Genomic DNA, 24423 nt, shown 5'->3' on the forward strand with positions numbered 1-24423 from the left:
AGAGTTAGTTAAGGATTTGATCAGAGGCGATTTAGAACTTCGCAAAAGGCATTTCTTTGAAGAAAAGTAAAAAAAATGCGAGATTAAAATAAAATCCGCGAACAGCGCTGTTTTTAGATTTGAAGTTGTATAAGCAAGACTTCTTAAAGACTGTTTCTTGATCAACAGCACCTCGTTATTTCCCTGTAGTTAAAAATAATTGCCCAGGGGCCTAAGGACGTAACTTGGTAACAGGACGTAACTACACAGATAGCATGCAAGCAAATAAAACGAGGGATCTAAACAAAACTGCTTTTAATCTTACTTGGCAAAACATCATGAAAGAAGTGTACTCACTGGTCACAAAAATTTTAGGCAAAACAAAAAGCGGCTTTCGTGTGAAAATATAATCTAATAAGAAAAATTTTGCGGCATTTTGAAACCATCAAGTAATAGATTACTGGTTTCTTGTTTTGATTTCAACTAATGATGCCATCCTAATTTCTTTTTTTTGGCCTTTTGCGAAGTGTTTCAGAACAAAATTTTTCTGATTAATGTAAATCTGTTTTACTAATCCAATTAATGATCTTTGAGTAACATTGTGAATTTCTTTTACTAGGATACTAGCAAACTATACTTGATTATGAAAATCGTGATTACTAATATAATTAAAATAATTGATGATATACTTTTTCTATGAATAAATTTGTTGTAGTTGCTCGGTACAACACAGGAAACTCTCGACGATTTTTCTTTTGCAATGACAGTTTTTTAGGTTTCTTAGTGTGTCTAATGAAATACAGCACGCGTCAAGAAAGTTTGAAAGTATAAACAAGTTCCAAGGTATAAGAAATTATAAAATTAGTTAAATTTCAAGCACCTTTTGTCTAGTTGGTTTAGAATGGGCAATATCTGGAAACTGTGGTCTGGTTTTGTATATAAAGATATTAGTTCGCAAAATTTGTAACTATAGAATATTTTTTAAAAGAATGTGAGTCCTTAAGGGTCAATAAAACATTTTTAAAGATAACAACGAAAGAAAAATTTGTTAGAAGTAGAGCCAACAGTAATCAGATATTGTCTATATTTTTTTCCTTGCTTGAACAGGTATGTACATGGCGGGTTATAAGTACGATTTAAAAGTGATATCAAGGCAAATATTCTAGAGTAGAAGTCAAACAGATGTCTCATGTAATCTATGGCAACAACTATTTTTCCATCAACGACATATGAAGGAAATTCATGGCTTCAACAAAGAGACGATTCATCAACTTTCTTACAGACTTAAGTGGAAGCAAGTTCAATAACATTATGAAAAATTAAATGTAAGGAATTATGCACGTTGGCTTCAAGCTTACTGACCACGGAAAATTCTGAAGAAGAATAAGCTCTTAGGCCTTTTAGTGATAACATATAATCATTTCAAACAGTGTGTGCTGGAGAGCTAGGTTGTAAAGTTCTCCTCTTTCAGTACGTAACTTGATTAAGAAATACTGCTTTAGATACGCTCTGAAATAAAAACCTTGGTTTGCCTATCAGCATGAATCTTACGATAATGATAATGGCCTAAAAATACATTGCTGAGGTAAGTGTCGTTTTCCATTGAAAACTGGTTCGATTTTAGTCAAGATTTCAATGCATTTAGCTATACAATGGCGACATTGCATGCAAATACTTGTTTAAAGATGCAAATTGCGATATCGTGATAGATAGCAGAATAAAGGCGTCAGAAAAACTTTTATTCCCGCGTCTCTTAAGAAATTTTTGCTCTTAACAAGGTTGGGGATCATTGAAACCACTGTTATGTTATCCAATGAAACCAGCGTTATGTATGAAACCATTGAAAAACAAACTTACGGGAATGAAAACCGAAGAACGACGAGCGAGCCTTTTCCAGGCCGACTTTCTCGGACCATTCATCGCGACGTTTACTGTTCCCATGACAAGATGATGTTGAATTCCTTGAGAAGTTATACCCTTTCTTCGGGTTTTCGCACCACCATAGGAAAGCATATCTTCAACGGTTGAAAATCAAGCAACCAGTACGACAGCCTCTTTCAACCAATGCCACCATCTAAAATCACACTTCCCATGTACAGCTACTTGTTCCTTCAGCCAATTTGATGAACGATATCATATAATCCAGCACAGCAAAAATCACTTCATTAAACAAGATAACATTGCGCGAAAACAGCCACCCCTTTTAGCAGTACCATATGAAATTTACTTGAACATGGCGTGTTAATTCTCCGTCATATTTTCAGATATTTTTCGTAAAGGTGATTTATTGCGAAAACAATACATCAAGTTAAGAAAAAGCAAACATGTTGCTTCTCAATTTCGAGCAAGTCATTGCTTAAAAACATGACCCCGAATCAATTCTTCTGAACTCTGTAAAAGTTGATTGCAAAACAAACAGATAAGTTGAAAACAACTGCTGGCCGACTATCGTTGCGACCACGTGGCTAGAATAGCGTAGAAACGACCATTTGTTCACTTCAAGCTACGTAACCTGCCTGCCAGTTCTGCTTATTAAAAAGCGTATGGTTATGGCAGCGACGCTCAGATAACCTGCAAATGCGATTTAACAAAAAATCAATTGTATTCATTAGAAACTTGTATCATGAACTCCATCAGCTGTTTCTCATGAGAATCTCATACTTTCTTCAAAAGCTTCAGTACTTTGAAGAACTCTTTTTCATAAATGTTTACAACCCGACATCGTGGGAGCTGAACTACGAGTAGACGAGAAGAAAAAATGGCGTACGGCTGAACATGAATCAATTTATGTCGAATGCTTTCGCCAGTACAAGCACTCTGTTGGCATTTTTATGACAAGAACAGCAACCACCTCAAGCGTCTTTAAATCAAGTACTTTCACCTGTAATTAGAAAATCATTTGAAAGCGAACGGGGGCTGCTTCGTTAATCTCAGTGATATTGCTATAACGTGAGGAAATCATCTACTGCCAATACGGGGGTGCACAGTAGAAGCCAATGCAGAACATCATACAGAAGTCGCAAAACTTTCAAACAGGTCTCAAAGTTATGATGTTTCCGTGTAAGATTTGTGCACTTAATCCTATTTTGGAAATGACGGGGGAGGAATTGCTTTGTTGAAAGTAAAGCAATATAGGACTATATGAAGTGCTCAAACTGTAAGAGTGTATCGTATTTGCTGACAATATCACAAAAAGTATCTTCATTTGCAGAGTTTAATTGTTGTTCTAAGCCGTTTGGGATAATCAAACCATTCTTCATTCAAAAACAGCTTGAAGAATAACTATTATAATGCTAAAATCTTATTATTTCGTACTTTTCCATGCAATCATTTGCCAACCTTTTGGAAAATTGTTCGTTTGTTTCTAACAAAAAACATTTCTTGTACTTTACGAAAAAACAATGTTCAAATCATAGATTGCTATTCTCTCATCACAACGTTTAATAACAGAAAAAAATCATCTTATCAAAGTAAAAAAATATTGGATAGGTTCAAGGACGATACCCAGCTCGCGAAACATAATATTAGTATTATAATATTCATGCACAATTCATTATATCCTTTGTAAGATTAGTACCCCGATTTACCGATTCAGGTCTAGGGGGTACCTCCATCATTTCTGTGCTACACAAAGTTATTTTACAAGCTTATTGAAGAATTCATTTATTTAGATTTATTTAGACTTATTGAAGAAGGAATTTACTTGCAAAATATTCATAGCAAATGACAGAACCTAAGGAGATTATAAAGAGTGGGGTTCACAAATCTTCTATGCTTTTTCGTATAAGACTTGATCGTATATGAGGTTTTACATTAATTTGCATTTGATAATCCTTTTTGAAATTCAACTTCATGGTTGATTTAAGTTTTTAACATTTTGATGAAACCTGATCAAACAAGAGTGCATCTCATCACCTTAAAGAGATCAACCTTTTGAATGGGTATTTGATAAAAATGTTTATTTCTGAAGATATGTCATTCAGTCTTTGCTGCCTTTTAATTCTGCAACGAGCCAAAAATTTTGTACTTCGAAATTCGACAGAATTTAAATTGTTTATTAATTTCTCAGCTTATAGCAACATTATCCCTGATATCAAGTATTTTGGATTCACCTAGTCAGACACCTGTCACATCAAAAAAGACTCGCATCCTCACATCCAAAACAGATACCTTCAAACGAACTAATCACAGAGAGTCAAAGTTATATTTACAAATAAGAAACTTCAAGAGGACCCATGATATCAACTTTTTTAGCTTCTTGGGTCTAAAGATTAAGCTTTGGAGAAGATCAAGTGAATTTTAACTCTTGATGTGGACAATTTTAGAATTCTTTGAATGCCGTTAGCAGATATCTACAATAAGCTCCTAATAACCCATACCTCCAAGGGACCAATTAAATAGTTCGAGATAGCAAATGTTCGAATTATCGGGGGCATTTTTATATAAAAGTATTGGCCAAAGAAAAAGCAGTATCAATTCGATTTAGGTTATTGGTTGTTGGTAGGGTTCTAGGGGATTCGAGCTATCGGGAGTTTTCTGTGGTTTATCTTTAACGGGCGTTTTCTGCTAGGTGGGGCCCGTAAATGGTAAATGGGACTCATTGTTTATAAAAGCAAAGATTTTGTATTGCTCTTTGGTATGTATTGCTGCTGCTAGCGCTCCTTGGTACTAGTCCTTGAGCAATGCAACGAACCGCAAAGGGTCGAGCTGCTGCAAGTTTGCCTTGATCTACTAGGGACCGCAGAGAGAGGCTATAGTTGGTGATGGGCCTGAATTGTATAACCTATAACAAAAATATTGAAACCACATCCTTGTGCAATATCACAATGCTTCAAGTAATGCAAAACATATTTGCTTGTTGAGCTCTAAAGACACCTCATATACTCTAGGACTTTCAAGATGAACCTCAAATATCTAGGAGTATTGAAGTTTCCAACTATAAAAAATGTAAACCACTTCACCTCAGTACTTTTTGTAAACTTCATGAAGCCACCTGTATCTTAAATTTGCAATCTTTGCAGAAATCAGTCTGTTCTACTTGAAGTTAGAAGCTACTGTCCGGCTAAGGATACACAGAGTTTATCCAAATAGGCCTACATTGTTTTTTCAATCGTTCAAAGACTGACGATCTTGCCTCCAAAATAACTAGCTGTGCTATTTCTAGGGTTGCAGGCTAAAAAGGGATCCAGGAGCTCTAGCTTGGTTGAACTAAAATCGATTTGCATCGTATTTGAGAAAGAAGTAGTAATTCGAGACTTTTGGGTGTTATAGGATTGAAGAATCTTAAAGTGTTTCTCATGCTGCTTTGGCAAAGTTCTGGAGTAATTTTATGACCGTTGCGGTCAAAATTACTAGGGGTGCTGAAACACTTAAGCATGAATGTCTGGGAAAGTCAGAGAAGCTCAAACTAAGCCAAGGAAACTCAAAGAAATCCTGTTGACTTTGAAAATCAACAGCTGTGATTGACCGACATTAGTCAGAGCATTCGCAAAAAGGACGGTTTGAAAATACCAACAATTAAGGTAAAACTGTGATAGTAATTCAAAGCAAGGGCCAACAATAGTTTTCTTAGAAACAAAACCACGTTAATTGTTAATATAGGTTTTGTATCATGATATAACACCAAACATTATACGATATAACACCAAACCATATACTATAAATTCATTTACAAGGTTTGATGGGAGTATAGACTGTCTCCAACCTTTGAAACACAGCCACTCCTAATTTGCCAATTGAAAAAATCAGTGGCTGTTTTAAACATCAATTTTAAATCTGTCTTTGATTTAATATGATTATCCACTTAATATTCATTAGTACAGACGTATCACTTAATTGTGGAAAAGGAAAAAATGTAAGCAAGTTTTTAAAAAGTTTAATGAGTACATTTTTAATTACATTGCATGCACTGTTAGTTGGTTTAATAGAATGAGCCACTTGAAGCATAGTTGATTGTCGAGGATTATAAAAGCCACGAATAATTTTATTGTATATGATACACAAGCAAATTTGAAGCTAGTAACTCAAATCAGAGCTTTAAGATTTGATTGCAGATTTAGGATTTGATCATGGAATGACTCGCTCTCTATCTATAGCTTCTAGCACTAAGGAAGAGATTAAGGCTTCAAGAAACTGCTTGGCTCTGCAAGTAATCGGTTCAGATGGAGCCTTTGCGGCAAAAAACAGACACTGCCGGGACTAGACGTACCAGTAAATTGTTTAGCATGCAAGGATAATCTTTTGATTTAAAACATTCATAAATATTAAATGGCGGTCAGAGGTAATGTTTAACACAGCAAAAGCATGCGATTCAGCTAGAAATGGCAGAGTTTATTGCTAAAACAGAACTCAAATCACTAGCATCAGTCTTTGCATACTAACATAAAGGAAAAGGTCGACTACAACTAATCCTCTTGAGGGTTTAATATTAATGAAACGATATTTTTTAAGCATCACTTTATTATTGAAGACCCACCAACAATTGAAAAATGCTGCAAAAATTCTTGAGAAATTCATCACAGGGCATCTAAAGCAATGAGACTGGAGTCTTACGACAGGACAAACCAATCTGAGTAAATAAAGGGAAAATCTGGCAACAAAAAAATCATATTTTCACCTGTACTGGGTTCCATTCAATGGAAGTTGATGCTTGGGTATTTTTTCTAGAATCTTGCTACAATTTCTCTGTATTGAATGCATAACTTTAAAAAGTCTGAAAATGCAAGCTATATTTATATTTATACCAAACAAGATCTTTATATTTTTCAAATAAAACGATTTAACTCAAGTCACCTTTTGAACAGGCTATTTTCGAAATAACATCCCTTTCATGCAACGACTTCCAGTCCGATGACACTTTCCCCTTCATTTTCAGAAAATCATAATATCACATTAAAACTTTGATATAATATACATTAAATCTCAAAATTAGCTTACTTTCATGATGGAAAAAGATGAAATTTATCATTTTATTCAAGATTAGAGCTGGGTGCATCTTTTTGAGAGGAGGTTTCAGAAAGTCGTTCTGCTCACTTGAAACTTTCATGATTTATTCCATCCTAAAATGGGGTGAATTCAGTGGCAGTTTTAGGGACTATGGGGCGGCGGGGCCCTTTTTCTTTACGATTTCCATCTTTTTTGAGATTTGGGGCTCCTTTTGGCTGTCATAAGCCCGGGACTATGGCCCCCTGGTTCCCCCTTAAAACAGTAACTGGGTGAAGTATAATCACATGATTGATTAATAAAGCATGTGTGGAATTACTTTGTATCTGCCAGGTCTATTAGATAATATTCTTAGAAGACCTATCATCATTTGACAGGAGGCACCGCTTTTATGAGAGAGACCTTATTTTCAATCTACGTAAGACAATTCTCCGTAAAGCCATGTACTCTTTTCCAAAATGCTTACACTTGATCCTGGATAAATTCTTAATTAAAGTATAGTTGACTTAATTTGTTGTCAAACTTATTTCATAGCACAAGGCTGGTTATTTAATCAGCATACGTATCTGATTTTGCTAGTTCCTTTCGATAATTTCTTGCAAATTGCAGAAAATTGCTTTTAAATTTTGAGTCAGAAGCACTTAAATCCATGGTTTGTGGAGTACATTCAAATGGCTATGACGTCACTGAAACATCTGCCTCACCAGTGCCGCCCACACCTGCGTCTTAACTCAAACCAAGCAATCTTTACCGTCATTTAAAGAAATTTTGCTTTAATTTTGCTTTACTTAAAGATAAACCCAGCTCTTTTTCGATTTCAGTCTTCAATAAATTAATGTTTTCAGAAGCCTCTATACCAAAACGAGGTTGATTTCCATATGGCAGCTAAAACGTCAAACTTAAGTGTAAAGTACAATTAAGAAATTTTATAGACCTCCTTTAGTGGAGGGGCAGTCTTTTGAAGAGAGGGGAATGTGAAATTGCAAAACTCCCTACGGTATTTTTAAATACAGTAGCGTCATTGGGCTATTTTCACCGTGTAGCCTTGTAAAAAACTAAGTATTGACTATCCTAGCTACATATCAGACTTCTCATAAATAGAATCACTGTGTATGAAAAGTTTACTCGATATTACTGTTAATGCATTTTCCATTTAATTTAACCAATCTTTTAAAATTGCTGATATTAAAGTACTGGTTGACTTTATGGATGGAACTACTTTCTTATTCAAATTGCGAACTGATTTGTATCTTTACCACACTGATGTTCACTTGATGACAGCTTATATCTATACCTTTTATTTAATTTTTAGCTTAACGATTTTGTGGATTTTTAGATTTGCAGAATAGGCCAGAAAGATAAGTATTTTTACAGGAACCTCAGTTTTTCACCAAACAGTTTTAACATGTTTCAAAGTGTCACAAAACAGAAAATGCACGAAGTACACCATTCGTCTGTAATAGAGAATGCAGCTTTATGTTTCTACTATATTGCGCAATTTTGTTTTTATATAACTTCGCATACTTATTGGCGGTCGCCATCTTAGCTACTCGTGTTCAAAGTTCTTAATTGGGGACTAGGACCTAATAACTGAGGGAACTGGGACCTAATGACTGCAAAATCGGGGATAGAGTCTCTACTACAGATTGAGTACATTAATTATACCCTAAAATCCTTGAGCTTCCTTATACTTCATGTCGGATGAAGAGTATGCTAAGGTTCTACATTTCCGCCATTCTTGCGTAATTTGGGATTCTAAACGCCTTCACCACTTGCCAACTATAATATGCACATACTACATTCTGCAAATAGGGTCAACTCCTACGATAGCGCTAGCTGAAATATTTGTCTATTTGTGTAGGGTAGGTTAATGTGTCTGCAATACCTGCTAGAATTTCTTGGAACACCAGATAATTTGCACTTTCTTGTAACATTTTTCATTTGCTTTCCAAAAAGATTAATACTTCCTATCCCCTTCCCCGAGAACAGTGTGATAGTTTAGGGACACATCATACAAGCTATGGAAATTAGTACCTCTCAATCTCCTACGTTAGCTGAAAATAGAGATGGAAGAATTAGTCCTTGAACGCAGACAGTGGTGTTCCTACACTGCTGGCAGGGATTGTAGAAACTATGTAAAAGGAATAGAAATAGACCAGGCGGAGAGTAGGGGAATGGTCGCCCGAGAGCGAAATTTGTGAGACCAAGTGCTTTTGGTCAATTCAAGGGTGCTGATTTCGAAAATCGATGGGGATTATACGGGGATTTTGGAGGCCATCAGCCATCTTAAAAGCTAAATGCATCTTTTGTTGGGAATAATTTTTGAATTGTCATCGGAAGGAACTATGCAGTGCTATTGATTACTAACTGATAAATGACACTATAACAAACCAGATCATCTAAACGTAGTTTAATCGTTTTAGAGTTCCTCAAGATCGTCTTCTGAGTCACTGCACACACTTTTTTACTCTGACAATAGAATCCTCATTCACTTTAATCATGATCTATCTACTAGTAAACCCAACTGAAGCGTCAAACAACGTTGAAAATCATAGAGATGTAATGCAGCATATGAAGCCTTGTCTTTTCTTTACAAGGAGGCATAAGACTAAGATTTATGATTTCCTAATGTCTTTCAAACTTCTGCACAAGCAATATGTGTCGGAGAAAACTCAAGCGTGCAGGCCAAGTAATGTTTTCTTTTTCTAGAACTCATGATACCATGTCTATTATCTTCTTTTGTTTTCAAGTACCACGAGAATCTATGAAAATCTTCATTCCACCCAATTCCTGGGACAAGGATATTGTTAGAATAGTCACTTGCCCAGTTTTTTGGGAACTTCAACATGGTCCTCTGTAACTTTGGTACACTGAAATTTGTTTGAAATGATCATTGCCTTGTTACAAAGTTGACTACGATCCTTAATAATTGCAAGCTGAAAAAGACTAAACAATATTTCTTTGCTTTCTTTATTGATTTGGAAGCTGTTGAAGTCACATAGCACCTTGATGTCGGGACTCGTTAAGGCGTATGGCTAACTTTACCTCTCTCAACTCTTTCACAATCCTTTATATGCTGTTGTCCTGGTATTTGTGAAAGGCAATCAAAATTTTTGTGCACTGGTCTGGAATGGTAGCAGTACTGGTATTTCGGTCTCCATTTGTCTCTTGGTAGATGTAGGTCAAACCAAAAATTTGGCTGCAGCAAGTTTCAAGCCTAACCTGTTCAATTTCCCCGCAGGTGATAGTTCACCGGAGCTGCTGATGGTCACTTGTGACATTTTCACGCAATTATTCTCTAACAGTCCTTCTGATGGCACCATCTGCTGTGCTAAGAGGCATTGACATAGTTGCCTGCATCGTGCTTGTTCGATTGCACAACTATATGACCAAGAATGTCTCTCCGTAAGCTCTTTTATATTCCTTTAATGTTCAGCTTATTTTCACTGACGAATCCTTGAAGGTTGCAACGACTTTGTTTCCAGTTTTTTTAAAAATAGAAAGTAAGTATTTTCGAGGGTACTGTCAGTTGGGAAATCCCGCCGACACTGTCAGATGTACCCAAGCTCATTTGAAACATTTACCTGAAAGGGGTGGTCTTTTCCTTAAACCTAGGATAGGTAAACTTGAAAAAAGAGGGACTTTTTGAATCTGCAAAAATCACTGAAAAAAGGTTCTTTCTACAACCAACCTAGAACAAGATTACTTGTTGCTGACAATATCACAGGATCTCAAAGATTTTTGAGAAAGTGCACCACCTCAATTTGATTCAATCCAACATTTGCAAGACAAGATATTTGCATGTAAAAAGGCCACTTGCAACTTATAATAGTAATGTTGGCAGTTTTGCTTCACAAAGTCTTCCTTTTTCACTTATCATCATTCTAGACAAACCAATAAATCAATAAAAACAAGACTCATATAAACTTCGGCATTCTCCATTAAGTATAGTTTTAGCCAAAATAGTGTAACAGAATCATAGTGTAGCAGAGCAGGAACTCCTGTTCACTTTCTTCTTTTGTGCAAAGTTCATTATCATTTGGCATTATATCTCAGTAAAACGGTTTTGAAAGTTCACATAGAAGTCAAAGGAAAGGGGTCTTTTTGTATTTCTCGTATGAGCATGGGTACACAACTGATTGGGAGTGACAAACCGGGCAATGATTAAGCAACGTTTGTCGTGTATTTTATAGAAATCAAAGAAAATCTTGAGTAAATTTTTCTCCGACACAAGTTGTTTGAGCAGAAGTTCCAAAGTCAAAAAGAGATCCTAAATCTCAGTTTTCTACCGCTATGAAAAGAAAGCAGAAGTCTTTCTATTCTATAGGCTTCATAATAAATAGATCATGATTGGGGTGAATGAGGATTCTATTGTCAGAGTGAAAAAGAGCTTTACGCTTAGAGTGTCATGTGCAGTGACTCAGAAGACGATCTTGAAGAACTTTGAAACGATTAAACTATGGTTTAGATGATCTGGTTGTTTTTTCATAGTGTTATTTATCAGTTAGTAATTAATAGCGCTGTCTAGTTCCTTCGGATGACAATTCAAAAATTATTCCTTACATAAGATGTATTAAGATTTTTGGATGTCTATTTAAGGATAAAATTTTAAGATTACGCAATTTTCTCGTGAAAACGAGGCTTTTGGCACCCCTTAACAGACCATAATTCAATTTTAAGCATTTATGCACAAGAAATATGCTTAATTAACTTTAAGACTTTAACCTATTGTCATTTAAACTGTTTTTTCATTGATTACTTTCATATACGCAAAAACGAGACTTCAAACACAAAAAAGAGGCTGATTGCACCCAAAATCCCCATATAACATCGATTTTCGAAATCAGCACCCTCGAATTGACCAAAAGCACTTTCGTAAATTTCGCTCTCGGGTGACCATTCCCCTATTCTCCGCCTGGTCTTATAGAGCCATTTATTAAACAGTGAAGTAATCATGGTTACAATTTCCTAACAATCTATGTCTCTGGTGAGTTGACCAAGAAATGCTTCTAAGATGAATATATTCTCGCATTCACGTATTCTTGTATTCTACCAGTTATTTAGGAGATCATGTTTTATAAAGCAGAGACAAAACAGAGTTGTCATTTTGCATCACATTCTAAAACCCGAACAATTTCGTTTCCTATAGTCATTCATAAATATTTGGTCAAAATTGGCTGAAAGCTTAAACCATAATCACAAGTGTAATTAGCAGCTTCTTAATATTTTTCGCTTTTGTGGCAAAATTCTTATCAGACATTAACAGGAGTTCGAGTTTTATCAAAAGTGATTGTTGAAATGATGAAATGTCAAGATTTCTATTTCTATAGGCCGACAGCTTTATTCAAAATAGACGGCCTACAAAATACGCTCCAGAGGCAATGTAATTATAATCAATGAACAGTCCTTTAATTTATAAAAAGTCCTTAGGTTGTGTAATGCATTTAAATGAGATTGGCTAAACCTCTAAATTGTAGAATGGATTGTTTTAGAGACCTAAACAACATAGTATTGAGTATGTACTAGGGCATCGTCTCGGGAAGCACTAAAGACTCAGCATTTTGAAAATATAAAAAAATATCGTCCTGACGATTAAACACCGAAATAAGAAGTTTAGCTTCTCAAAGAATAAAGAGGCAAACTCCGTTCAGATCCCAGCTGGCAATGATTTTATCAAAGACACTTCTCCCTTTTCCGTGTTTGGCTTGAAACGATTAGATAAGGCAAAAACAGTGGTTTACTTATCATTTCACACACTTAAATCAGCACGAATCAGGCCATTACGCTCTAACGCTTGATAAAAAGCATTTAAAAGAGCTGTAAAGGAATTTTCTAACTTTTAATTAGTAGGCCATTAATGGTTCAATAGGGAAGATCAGAAGACATTCAGGACAGGTATAGTTTAGAGAACATTTTCAAAAACAAAATATATAATGTAACCGACACACTGGGTTTTTGGAAGAAAGATGGCAGCTACTTAATGTTTATTGATTTATGATACGGAATCTTTGATGCACGTGACCTACGACAAAAAATGTTTTGAAAAGGCCAGGAAACAAAATCATCGGGGAAAAGTGTACTAAAAATTTACGTAGTGTTATGAACTACGATAGCCAAGCCGTAGTCCTATACATGAGTAAAGTTTTAATCTAATGATAGAATTCTGTACATAATGCTTTTGTGCTGTTAACCAGGTATATACTTCTAGCTTCTCGAATAAAAGCAGCATTGTTGAAGCCGATGCACGACCAAGGACGCCGGAGAAAGGGCCGAAATGCATGCTGGTACAAAAAGTTTTCCTGTGATGTAGCTCGATACAATTAAATGCTCTTTCTAACTGCCTGTCGGTTATTAGTGCGGGATTTTCATAAGAATTGCTGCCGCAAGCTTTCTTGAAAAATCTTAAAAGTTTTAAAAATTTTCTGGTTCTACCAGAAAAATCTTAAAAATGATATAAGATGGCAACAGCAGGGGCTCTAGCCATTGATACGATCGATCCTAGATAGGTTTTATAAAGGCTTGCGAACAATTCTATGCTGCCTTTATGTAAATCGTGATTCGTGCACTGACCAAAAAAACAATTCTACGCAGAAAGAAAGAGTTCAATGGCGATTCAGAAATCATGTGTTATATGCGCTTTCGATAAAGCCTTGATCGACCAAAATATTATTACACCCTGCTTTTGCCTTTTTGTGAGATTTCCTAGCAATATGCAGCATTCTGATTGCAGCTGGAAACTTTCAAATACAAGAGAAATTTCGGATATGAATTTTAGCAGGATTGATAAAAATTTGCAAAACACGTCTAGGTGAGCTTTTCACGTTAACACCACAACTTTTCATAAATGCAGATCATAATTTCTTTTGTCGCTCTCAGCATTTTACACTTTGACGGAAGATTTTCTCTTTTTCAATGATACGCAGCAAAATTCATGCGTTAGGTGTCAAAGCTCATTGAAGAGGTTGAAGTACTTGTAACATTTTTTGTGTGAAAGAGAAAAATGCACATTTGGCCTTGACGCAAGAAAATTACTAACAATAAATCCATCAGCACTTCAACGTAATTGATTCAAAAAACTAGTTAACCTGATAAAAGTTTGTGGCTTGAACAATTGCAATTCAAAGCCTCTGTCAAAGCTTTGTTTGCTCTAAGCACAGGGCCTTCAGTAAACCTAGCCGATTCATCTGATTTTGTCTACAACATAATACTCAATCTATCAGGAACTTGATCAAAACAGTAGCGCCGAAAGGGGGGTTCAGCCGGGGCAATGCCCCGGGACTACGACCCCAAAAGGGGCCTGATCTCAAAATGAAGGAACATTTTCTTTTCTAACGATTATGAATCAAGGTACATTCTTCTTTTTTAACGATTATCCATCATCCAGGAAAGGTTTTCTTATGTGGGTCCATAAAGGCCTGAAACTAGATATCGAAGTTTTTGAAAATATATTTGGGTAATTTATATTTGAAACTTCTTACGGACGATTTTTAACTCAGGCTAGCAAAGTGGATCTGTCAAAACAACAAGGAATGATGGCTTACATAATGACTTGGCTGTGCTAAGGCATTGAAAATGACGTTTCTATAAAGATTGACTTGGTGATGTTATGGACGCCTTTGCCTTAAAAAAGATCGATCGTAATGTTAATGTTTAATAGTTTGAATAAAATATGTTGAAGAGCAAAGGGCTCAGAAGTTGACTCACTTTTAATTGCCACGCTACAAAGCAAAGTATAAAATCAGTGGCGGCGCCAGCTATTACAGAGTGGGAGGGTAATGAGCGCGGCCAGTGGGACCACACCCCCTTTTGCCTTGTTTCAGTGATTTGTACCAATTTAACTTTCCTTAGGAAATTTGATCTACTCCTATCCAGCGCTTTTTAATCTGTTTTTAGAAGAGATATGTAGACCATGTTTTCAGAAAAGTGGGGGGGGGGGGGGATTACCCCCCATACCACCCCTTGGCGCCACCACTGTAAACAACCCATTTTAGCCCTCAGCATCAGAACAAACGCGTTTCAAGGAACAAAAACAGGGTGGGATCCAAAGAGTTCTTTTGCGTCTTTAGCGCATATTAGGGATCCGTCAAGACTTTTGTCCCAGTAAGAATTTCCTTTTAAGATATTTGAAGGGAAAACTACCAAATAAAAGAGGATGTTCATAAGTGATAGACATAACTCTCCATACTGATCTACATCTCCATACTGATCCTTTTAAATTCTGGTTCTGTACCTGGGCGGACACAGAATATAGCAAACGCAAGGTTTAATATCCAGAAACTTGTTGCATATCTTGAAATTTGTCGGTTCACAGATCTCTGTATTAGCTTTAGTTTTTGTATTTCCATTTTACATGTCACCAAAAGACATCAAGATTGCTAACACCTTTTTTTCACTAAGAAAATATTTTTTACATGACATGCCAAGTTCATAAAACCTCAGAAAAATGCTTGAATAAATCAAATTTATACTGGTGGAGAATTGCAACTAACGATGACACCAGCTTTCACTTTAAAAAGGAAAGCAGGGTTTCGATTATGAAGACGTTCAGCGTTCCTAACTTAATGCATTCGAAGTGAACTTTGAAAACAAAATTTTGAGAGTAAATGATGAGTGCTACGGTAAGGAGAGTCAGCCTGTCAAAGGTTTTTCCTATACTTTTCTATTAGTAAATAACAGAAATGCTTGATAAAAAGTATTTAGAGATAGAGGGGGAAAGTCTGTTTCAGTTTAGAAAGAACTTCGCAAACTTGACGAGTATTTCCAATCGCAACTCTGAGTGCTGGGCAATGAAAAAGTTTGAAAAAGCTAGAATACAGTCGTCTGAGCTGTGAGCATACAGAAGATTGAATAATCAGCTGCACGGAAAAAAGATTAAATATAAGTGTGCTTGACAAGATCGGGGAAATCAAAGGGCAAAATAACAGAAATTTCAATTCATGGGGCACATTATGATACAGATGCTAAGAGAACGACTTACTGACTAGAATGGTATTTTGAAAAAGATCAAGAGGATGCCAAACACATTTAACTACCGATATAAGAGAAATCGAAGAGAATCTATAACAACAATGGAATGAAAGCAGTCTTAACTTTATATATTCAATATTGAATAATTTATGAAAAGTGGTTCTTAGGCCTCATCAGATAGCATTGAAACATGTAAGAAAATGAAATTTTACAATGCAAATGCAGGTTTACTATCTTCTTGTGGAAATGAACAAATGGCCTTATCAGTTTTGATGACTTCTCTTCACATATCCCAAAGTTCTTTCTCAAAAAATCCGACATGTTACCCTGCAATTTATGTTAGCCTAGTATGCAGCAAGAAGGTAGAAGGAAGGCCATGTTGAGGGGCCATGTTGAGGGGCCATGTTGAATACCATATCCTCAAGAAAGTTTTTTATTCTTCCTTCATGGCTACAAAAGATGTTACCTTAGGTGTAATAAAAGAATACAGATATAGGCTTTGCACAAGGTATTTCATAAGTGTCGTTAAAATATTCTGTCTTTTTAATAGACAACTCTATCAAAATCTGACCGCTTATGACGATTGAGATAACTTTAAAATGTGCCTCTAGGCACCAAAATACAAAAATCGTTTTGCTTAGCAAACTTTTTCATAAAGTGCTTTGCAAGATCTTTTTTGGTTTGAATAAGAATTGATGAACTTATGCTTGCTATGGATGCTTCAATCCAATTAAGAATAGCTTCTAAAACTGAATCAAGGTTTTGAAAAATCCATCCAGGATGAAGAGAATAAACAAGGATTGGGGAAATCAACGAGGATCAAATGCTTAAATCACTCTCAAAGCTCACCAAATGTTTGCTTAGAATGAGCAGAAATTTAGAAAACGATCAGTCAATGTTATTTTATCAATAGCTTTTAAAGAAAGCATAACTACAGAAAAAACAATGATTGATTGCTGAAAAGGTCTGAAAAGATGCCGCGCGCATTCATATCTCATTAGTTTTGCAGAGAGTCCGGATTTTGCGGGCTTAACGTCTATCATTTACGGTATCAAAAAAGATGATCGCCAACGTTACGAGAAGCTCCATAAGCCGCACATTAAATATAGCTGGGAATTTGAAATTACAAGAGTTCTCGAGATTATACTTAAAATACAAACCCAATATAAAAACGAAAAACTTTTGAGTATCGTCAGTATATCATTGTTACGTATTACGTGTTCTGTTTGTTTTAGCATAAAAACTGCGTTTCGACAATTCACGTATGGTATCTGCAGGCATAGCCTAGTGGTATTTTGTGAGCTTGAAAAATAGTTGCTACATTTACTTGAAATCGTTATCTGTTTTATTGTTGCAACGTCAAGGTAATGCTTTTATACGCGGAACTTTAGTCTCTTAACACTACATTTTATGTTCTAAGAGAGACACTCAACTTTTTATCAAAAATCACATTATTTGCTAACACACTACTTTGTTAAATATGCTAACACTGAAAACTGTATTATTTAAATTTAAAAGAGTCAGAAATAGATTTTGCTGTTATTTTTACATGGACAGGTTCGTACCTTCAACCCGGAAAGATTCAGAACAGTAGTTATTGGGTATAGTTTCTTTATGGAAAAAGTAAAGTAAAATGCAAAGAGCAATATTTCACGTTTAATTGATAAGTGGCAATCTTTCAAATGAACACCTTGAATATTTCAGCTAAGAATTTGTAAAATTTACTTATAATTCAACGTGCTCCTATTGCAATTCTTAAAAAATTGTGCTAAATGAGTTTGGTTATTCAAAAAATTGGCATTATGCTAATACTTTGAAGATAATATTTTTAACAAAAATGGTACAGAATGTAAATTTTTTGAAGTTAGGAATTGAATCGAATATGCCAAAGAGGTAGCTTGTCAGGGGAATATTACGATGAAATTAAATGAATGTTGTATTGTTTTGTATTTTATGAATGTTTCAGAAGGAATCAGTGATATTTATTCCAGCTCGAAAGGAAATCAGCAGTTTCACTTTAGTTACAGTGCAAATTTGCTCTTTTTTCAAAATGATTCACACTGTGGTTGTGAAAAAACTTGGCCAAAATTGCTGAATCTCTTATTCTCAACAGCATTTCGAGCAATTGCACAATTGAGTATCATGAAGTTATGTTTCCAAAATCCAAAGATTCAATGCACTTTTTCAACTTAAATCTAAATGCAGAAGGTTTGAGCAAAAATTGTGAAATCAAAAAGAAACTTTATATTTTAGCAGAAATTTATACGAGCATTTCTAGCAGGAGAAGTAGGTTGTCTTTTCTCTAGCGTAGAATGAATTAATAAAATTCAATTTTAAGAAAAAAATTCGATTTGAGGACACCAGCTTATCCAAAGTAATAGAACGGGGCACCTCTTTGAGCAATTTTAATGCTATCCTTTTGTAAAAATGGAATAGAAAAGATAAAGACCATTTGGTGAGCCAATCTGCGGTAGGCAATCGCAAACTAGAAAAAAGAGTTTATATAACCAAAGTACCCTTCAAAAGGTGAATTTTCTTTTCAGTAATAGAATTGCTCAAAGAAGCTTATATAAAGTAACTTATCTTACGTATAAGCTGTTGTTTTGTCTATTTTGTTTGAGTGATTGTTCAATTTATTTGAAATTTCTTTCCTACACGATTCACCATATAATCTATCAAAACATAAAAACTTGAAAAAAGAATTTCAACATATGTTAGATATTAAATATTTAATTTGTTCTTAGATAGATTTTAGCTTATGAAATATAATGAAGTAAATAGAAAGGAAATGCATTTAAAAATGTTAACAAAAATATTAACAATTTTAACTTTGAATATTTAATTTTGATTTACCTTTTTCATTACTTCTATAATGTTTTATTTATTTGTTCTTAGACTTAGTACTTATTGTTCTCAGAAGTGTAGAATGCTGTTAAACAAGTGCTACAAATGTAGTTATTATAGAGTAGAGAAAAGGAAACTATTTACGTTTATTGAGTAATATCAAAATTCCATAATTATCCCACACGATAATTGGGCCAAAGAAACTAGCCGTTGTTATACAACTGTAGGCCAAGTTGATATAATACAACTGTAGCCCCCTTAGCTTCATAGCTGTTGGGTTTGGGAATTGTGCAATGCTCCTTTTGCGTGAAGAGCATCGTCACAGTGGAAATAGCTTTTAAACACTTAATCGCCTTTGCAACCCGTGATATCGAGACACAAGTGGCAAAAGCTAATTTCAGTATTTCAGCTACTCCTGCAAGTAAGGTTGCTGTAGAAACTAAGACGCATGTAAAAAAGAAAGCAGAAATGTAGACTCACAGATCTGGAAGAGGTCGGGAATTTTCCACCTCTGTCAGCCGATGGAGAATTCTTTCCGCTGTATTGTCTTTGTATATGAAGCAAAACATCTCTGCTAAACTTTCGAAATCTTGGCACAGGTGCATCGGTAATTGAACCATTTCCAATAGATTCTAGAATTGGATAAATCAAATATGTAATGGATTAAAGAGATTTATTTGACAGTTATACACTTAAAAGATTGAAATTTGCACGTGGCCTGTTGGGTAGAGCTAGATGAAGTAGTTATTTTTGTTTTTGTGGAAGAATCATGTGAAATTTCTCACGTTCTCTTTTTTAATCTGGGAGGGCAACAACTGTTTAAAAGGACGCGAGGTTTTTAATTTTGGAGCTCAATATTTTTCGACATAATAATACTGCTTTTCTTTTGCTTTAATTGAGAATAACGAGCTATCGGTTCTCCCAAAGTGGAGTTAGACGCGGGACTTGAGAAAAAAAGGCTTAATCAATTATTGCCTTCTTATAGAGCATATTATCAAAAAAAAAGATCATTAGAGTGGGTCGCTCAATAAACCGATGATTTTTGAGAAAAATTTTTGGGGGTGAATAGCATCGCTAGCCTCAAAAGCAATATTTATTTCATTCACTTAAGAATGCTATAGATTTTGGTCCAGCCTCGATATTCTTGAGAATTTTTTGTTTTGAGCCTGAATAAATTCTTAAACTATTCTTATAATAGAAACCACGCTTTTTAGAATAATGAGATATGTCAGTGATGCGATTCTCTGTTCTAAACAATGAGAAACAGGCAGCTGCTGAAAATGAGGCATAAATATGCTAGCTGACCAATTTCTGGATGACCCTGATCTGTATTTTATTGCAAAAAAAAAATTGTCCTCAAAACCAGCAAAATGAAATTTAAGGGCTATTTATAAATATATAGATTGAAAAATGTTTTTTTAAAGAAATTCTTCTTCTATAATTTAAAAGACTGGCCTAATATCGTACTGCATGAAAATCAGTGATGAAACTACAAAACATAGTCATTTTCACAAGACATCTGCCGCTAAGTATGCCGGTTGCACAAGAGGCTTTAACATCAACGCCAAACTTCAGTTGATATAGAATCTCAGACAAATTAAGATATTACTGGCTGGCTCAAAAGTTTGCTTTGGTTATTCAAGAGCCTTGTAAAATGAGAAAGGATGAGGGAGAGATGAATAAGAAGAAGGGAGAAAGGGGAGGAAAAAGGAAGAAAGAAGGAGGACTGAGAAGGAAGAAAAGGAAGAAGAAGGAAGAAGAAGAACTGAGAAGGACTAAGAAGGAAGAAGAGGGAAGAAAAAGGACCGAGAAGGACTAAGAAGAGAGAAGAAGAAGGAAGAAGAAGGACCGAGAAGGACTAAGAAGAGGGAAGAAGGAGGAAGAAGGACCGAGGAGGACTAAGAAGAGGGAAGAAGAAGGATGAAGAAGGAAGAGGAAGGAAGAAGAAGGAAGAAGAAGAAAGAAGAAAGAAGAAAAAGGACCGAGAAGGACTAAGAAGAGGGAAGAGGAAGGAAGAAGAAGGACCGAGAAGGACTAAGAAGAGGGAAGAGGAAGGAAGAAGAAGGACCGAGAAGGACTAGGAAGAGGGAAGAGGAAGGAAGAAGAAGGAAGAAGAAGGAAGAAGAAGGAAGCAGAAGGAAGAAGAAGGAAGAAGAAGGAAGAAGAAGGAAGAAGAAGGAAGAAGAAGGAAGAAGAAGGAAGAAGAAGGAAGAAGAAGGAAGAAGAAGGAAGAAGAAGGAAGAAGAAGGACCGAGAAGGACTAAGAAGAGGGAAGAGGAAGGAAGAAGAAGGAAGAAGAAGGACCGAGAAGGACTAAGAAGAGGGAAGAAGAAGGAAGAAGAAGGACCGAGAAGGACTAAGAAGAGGGAAGAGGAAGGAAGATGAAGGAAAAAGAATGAAGAAGAAGGAAGAAGAAGGAAGAAGAAGGACTGAGAAGGACTAAGAAGAGGGAAGAAGAAGGAAGAAGAAGGAAGAAGAAGGAAGAAGAAGGAAGAAGAAGGAAGATGAAGGACTGAGAAGGACTAAGATGAGGGAAGAAGAAGGAAGAAGAAGGAAGAAGAAGTTTTAAACTCTGAAGAGTGTCAGACGAAAATCTTTAGTTTACTAAATGTTTGTTTTTTTCAAAGCCTTTTACAAATATATGAAAGTGAGATGAAGCAATGAAGAAGCAATGAAGAAGCAATGAAGAAGCAATGAAGAAGCAATGAAGAAGCAATGAAAAAGCAATGAAAAAGCAATGAAAAAGCAATGAAAAAAAAGGAGGAAGGCATAATAAGGAAGGAAAGAGGTGGAAGTGAGAAGGAGGAATGAAGAAGCAATGAAGAAGCAATGAAGAAGCAATGAAAAAGCAATGAAAAGCAATGAAAAAGCAATGAAAAAAAAGGAGGAAGGCATAATAAGGAAGGAAAGAGGTGGAAGTGAGAAGGAGGAATGAAGAGGCAATGAAGAAGCAATGAAGAAGCAATGAAGAAGCAATGAAGAAGCAATGAAAAAGCAATGAAAAAGCAATGAAAAAGCAATGAAAAAAAAGGAGGAAGGCATAATAAGGAAGGAAAGAGGTGGAAGTGAGAAGGAGGAATGAAGAAGCAATGAAGAAGCAATGAAGAAGCAATGAAGAAGCAATGAAGAAGCAATGTAAAAGCAATGAAAAAGCAATGAAAAAGCAATGAAAAAGCAATGAAAAAAAGGAGGAAGGCATAATAAGGAAGGTAAGAGGTGGAAGTGAGAAGGAGGTATGAAGAGGCAATTAAAATGCAATAAAGAAGGAGGAAGTGTGGAGGAGGGAGGTAACAGAACTATTGATTTCGATGCTCTTCTCCATGACTGTCATAATATGCTTGGTAATTTTGGATAGAGGGTGTGGAAAGAGGGATACGTAGGATTCCAACAGCCAATTTCTCTAGAAGGGACTTTAAAAATCATTTTAGGCTTTTTCACCATTTTTGCTAAATGTAGTTTTATGCTCAACATTATTTCACCGTCATTCTAAGTACACTGCTGTTTCAAATTACAATGAATAAAGTCTCAGTGTAAAGTTGTTGAGCCAAATTGCACTAAATCTGGAACCATTGATCAAAATATAATAAGAAATTAATAAGACTTTAGGTAATTCCTTCTGATTCACTAACAAATCAAGTTCTAGCTGATGGAAGGATCTCGAGTGTTTACTGAAAAAAAGAGATAAGCCCGGTCACCGCCAAGTCCTGGGCAAATGATGTAACATTTGATGCAACAATTGTAGCAAATGAAATATTTCATCGTTTTGCCATGTTTCTTCAACGATTCAGCACCAAGTTAAGAAGCAGTAAGAATGTTTCACTCTGCAGCATGATGTTGTATTTATTGCCTAGGTCTTGAAACACACTTTCTGCACCTGCGCAGTTTTTCATCATCAGATCAAATTTTCTCTCAGAAAATGTATATTTTTCTCATTATTCTTCAATCTATTTGAGCAGCAGTTTCAGTGCCAAATTTAATGGAAACTCAGGATACACGTAAATAAATATCATGTTAGTGATGTGACCCCAGTCCTTCTTCGTAGAAAATAGCAAGTAAAGCATGTGACGTTGAATTGTTGGCCACCCACCAAAGATCTGGTTGCAATCCATGCAGCAAATGATTTGAAACGATGCTAATATAAACAATATTTCCCGATTGCCAGATGAGATATCGATGCATGACGTATTTTTTAAGGTTTTTTTTCTTATCGATGTATGACGTATTTTTTAAGGTTTTTTTTCTTATCGATGTATGGCGTATTTTTTAAGGTTTTTTTTCTTATCGATGTATGACGTATTTTTTAAGGTTTTTTCTCTTATCGATGTATGACGTATTTTTTAAGGTTTTTTTTCTTATCAATGTATGACGTATTTTCTATATTGCTAAATTATACCCTTGATATTCAGGCTTGGAGCAAGTTTATTTCATTAAATGTGCGCCTGTGTCTAATAAATGACGTCACTAGACATTTGAATTCTTTGCTGGATATTATGGAAGCTAATATTTGTGAATGATTTCTTCTATATTTGTTTTGACCTTTAAAATACGTCATACATCTGACATTAAAATTCAGCGATTTCCAAAGTTGGTCAATGGGATAATCACAAAGATCAATAGACGTATAAAGAACTGGAAATCTAGTTAATTATTTTCTGCATCATTTTTTTGTTTATTTCTGGGGATCGATTAGAACTAAATAATTTTAAAATTTAAAAAACTATGGAGACCCTTGCTATCGATTCTTAACTTTCTTGATTTATCTGCAAGTCTTCCTGACAGAGCATTTTAGAGCCAATTTTCAACGGTAACTTGATGTTCTTGAAGTGTTAAATTGTTCTCTCTTCCAAAGAGGTGCTTGCATGAAAATTTCGAGTATAGTCAGAAATATATAACTATGTTATTTTTCTCGACCAGAACCAGTATGTTAAGTAAACAATGCATGAAAAATGGCAAAGTGAAGAAATGACGAATGGATGATATGAGTATGAATGAGGATAGGTTCTTGGCAGCAAAGTAAGCTGTAAGGTCATGCGGCAACAGAAGTTGTAAAACAAACAGGGTGGGTATCAAGGGGACTGGGAACAGGACACAGGGAGCTATAGCTCTTACACTTTTCAGTAACTTGATAATAACTGATAACCAAGCTCGTTCTACTCTGGGATCTCTGAATTCAAAGTTTGAGATGCAGTTATTGTAGAACTTAATCTTTACAATAATGACTCTTTATCGTGAGGTAAATTGTTGTAAAAGATATGCATTTAAAGATAAGCCAGATATGAATGGTTGTTTTTTAGTATGGGTAAATCTTCTTAAATCTAAAGTTCCCTGAAAATTTTCAGAATAGCGAAACTTTCCTTTTGTTATTGCAAATTGAAAGTTACCAGCTCTTTATGAATGTTTTTTTGATATGCTTTAGCACAAAATAGAAACGACATAAAATTTTCATTTTTATTCTGCGGCCTTAGCTATGCTATGGTTAGGCAAACCATAGTTGCATGGATACAGACCTAAGCTATATTTAGCTCTAAAATTTGCGTTTTCTAAGAACTGTTGGAGGAAAACAAGACTTTCATTTGAAACATGCGAAAGAAACACGAATTATCATTTTTGATATCAGCTATATAGTCATAAAACAGATCATTTGCAGCACATCACTTTGAGCATGCGCAGAAAAAATTAAAAAAAGATACA

General features: G+C 35.3%; 1 protein-coding gene across 2 annotated transcripts in view; it reads right to left on the reverse strand.

The window, feature by feature from the left end:
* Window positions 1-24423, reverse strand: part of LOC135681562 (voltage-gated delayed rectifier potassium channel KCNH4) — an 80911-nt gene that overhangs the window by 20546 nt on the left and 35942 nt on the right. Inside the window, exon 4 of one of the 2 annotated variants that reach the window (XM_065196098.2) lies at window positions 19213-19364. In XM_065196098.2, coding sequence (XP_065052170.2) covers window positions 19213-19364 — 152 coding nt within the window. Of the gene's footprint in view, window positions 1-1836; window positions 18258-19212; window positions 19365-24423 lie in introns of those variants that run through there. The other variant, XM_065196099.2, reaches the window with a different exon arrangement.

Source organism: Rhopilema esculentum, chromosome 12 (genome assembly GCF_057945365.1).
Source record: "Rhopilema esculentum isolate cy_ngs chromosome 12, ASM5794536v1, whole genome shotgun sequence".
In the NCBI taxonomy this organism is placed as follows: Eukaryota; Metazoa; Cnidaria; class Scyphozoa; order Rhizostomeae; family Rhizostomatidae; genus Rhopilema; species Rhopilema esculentum.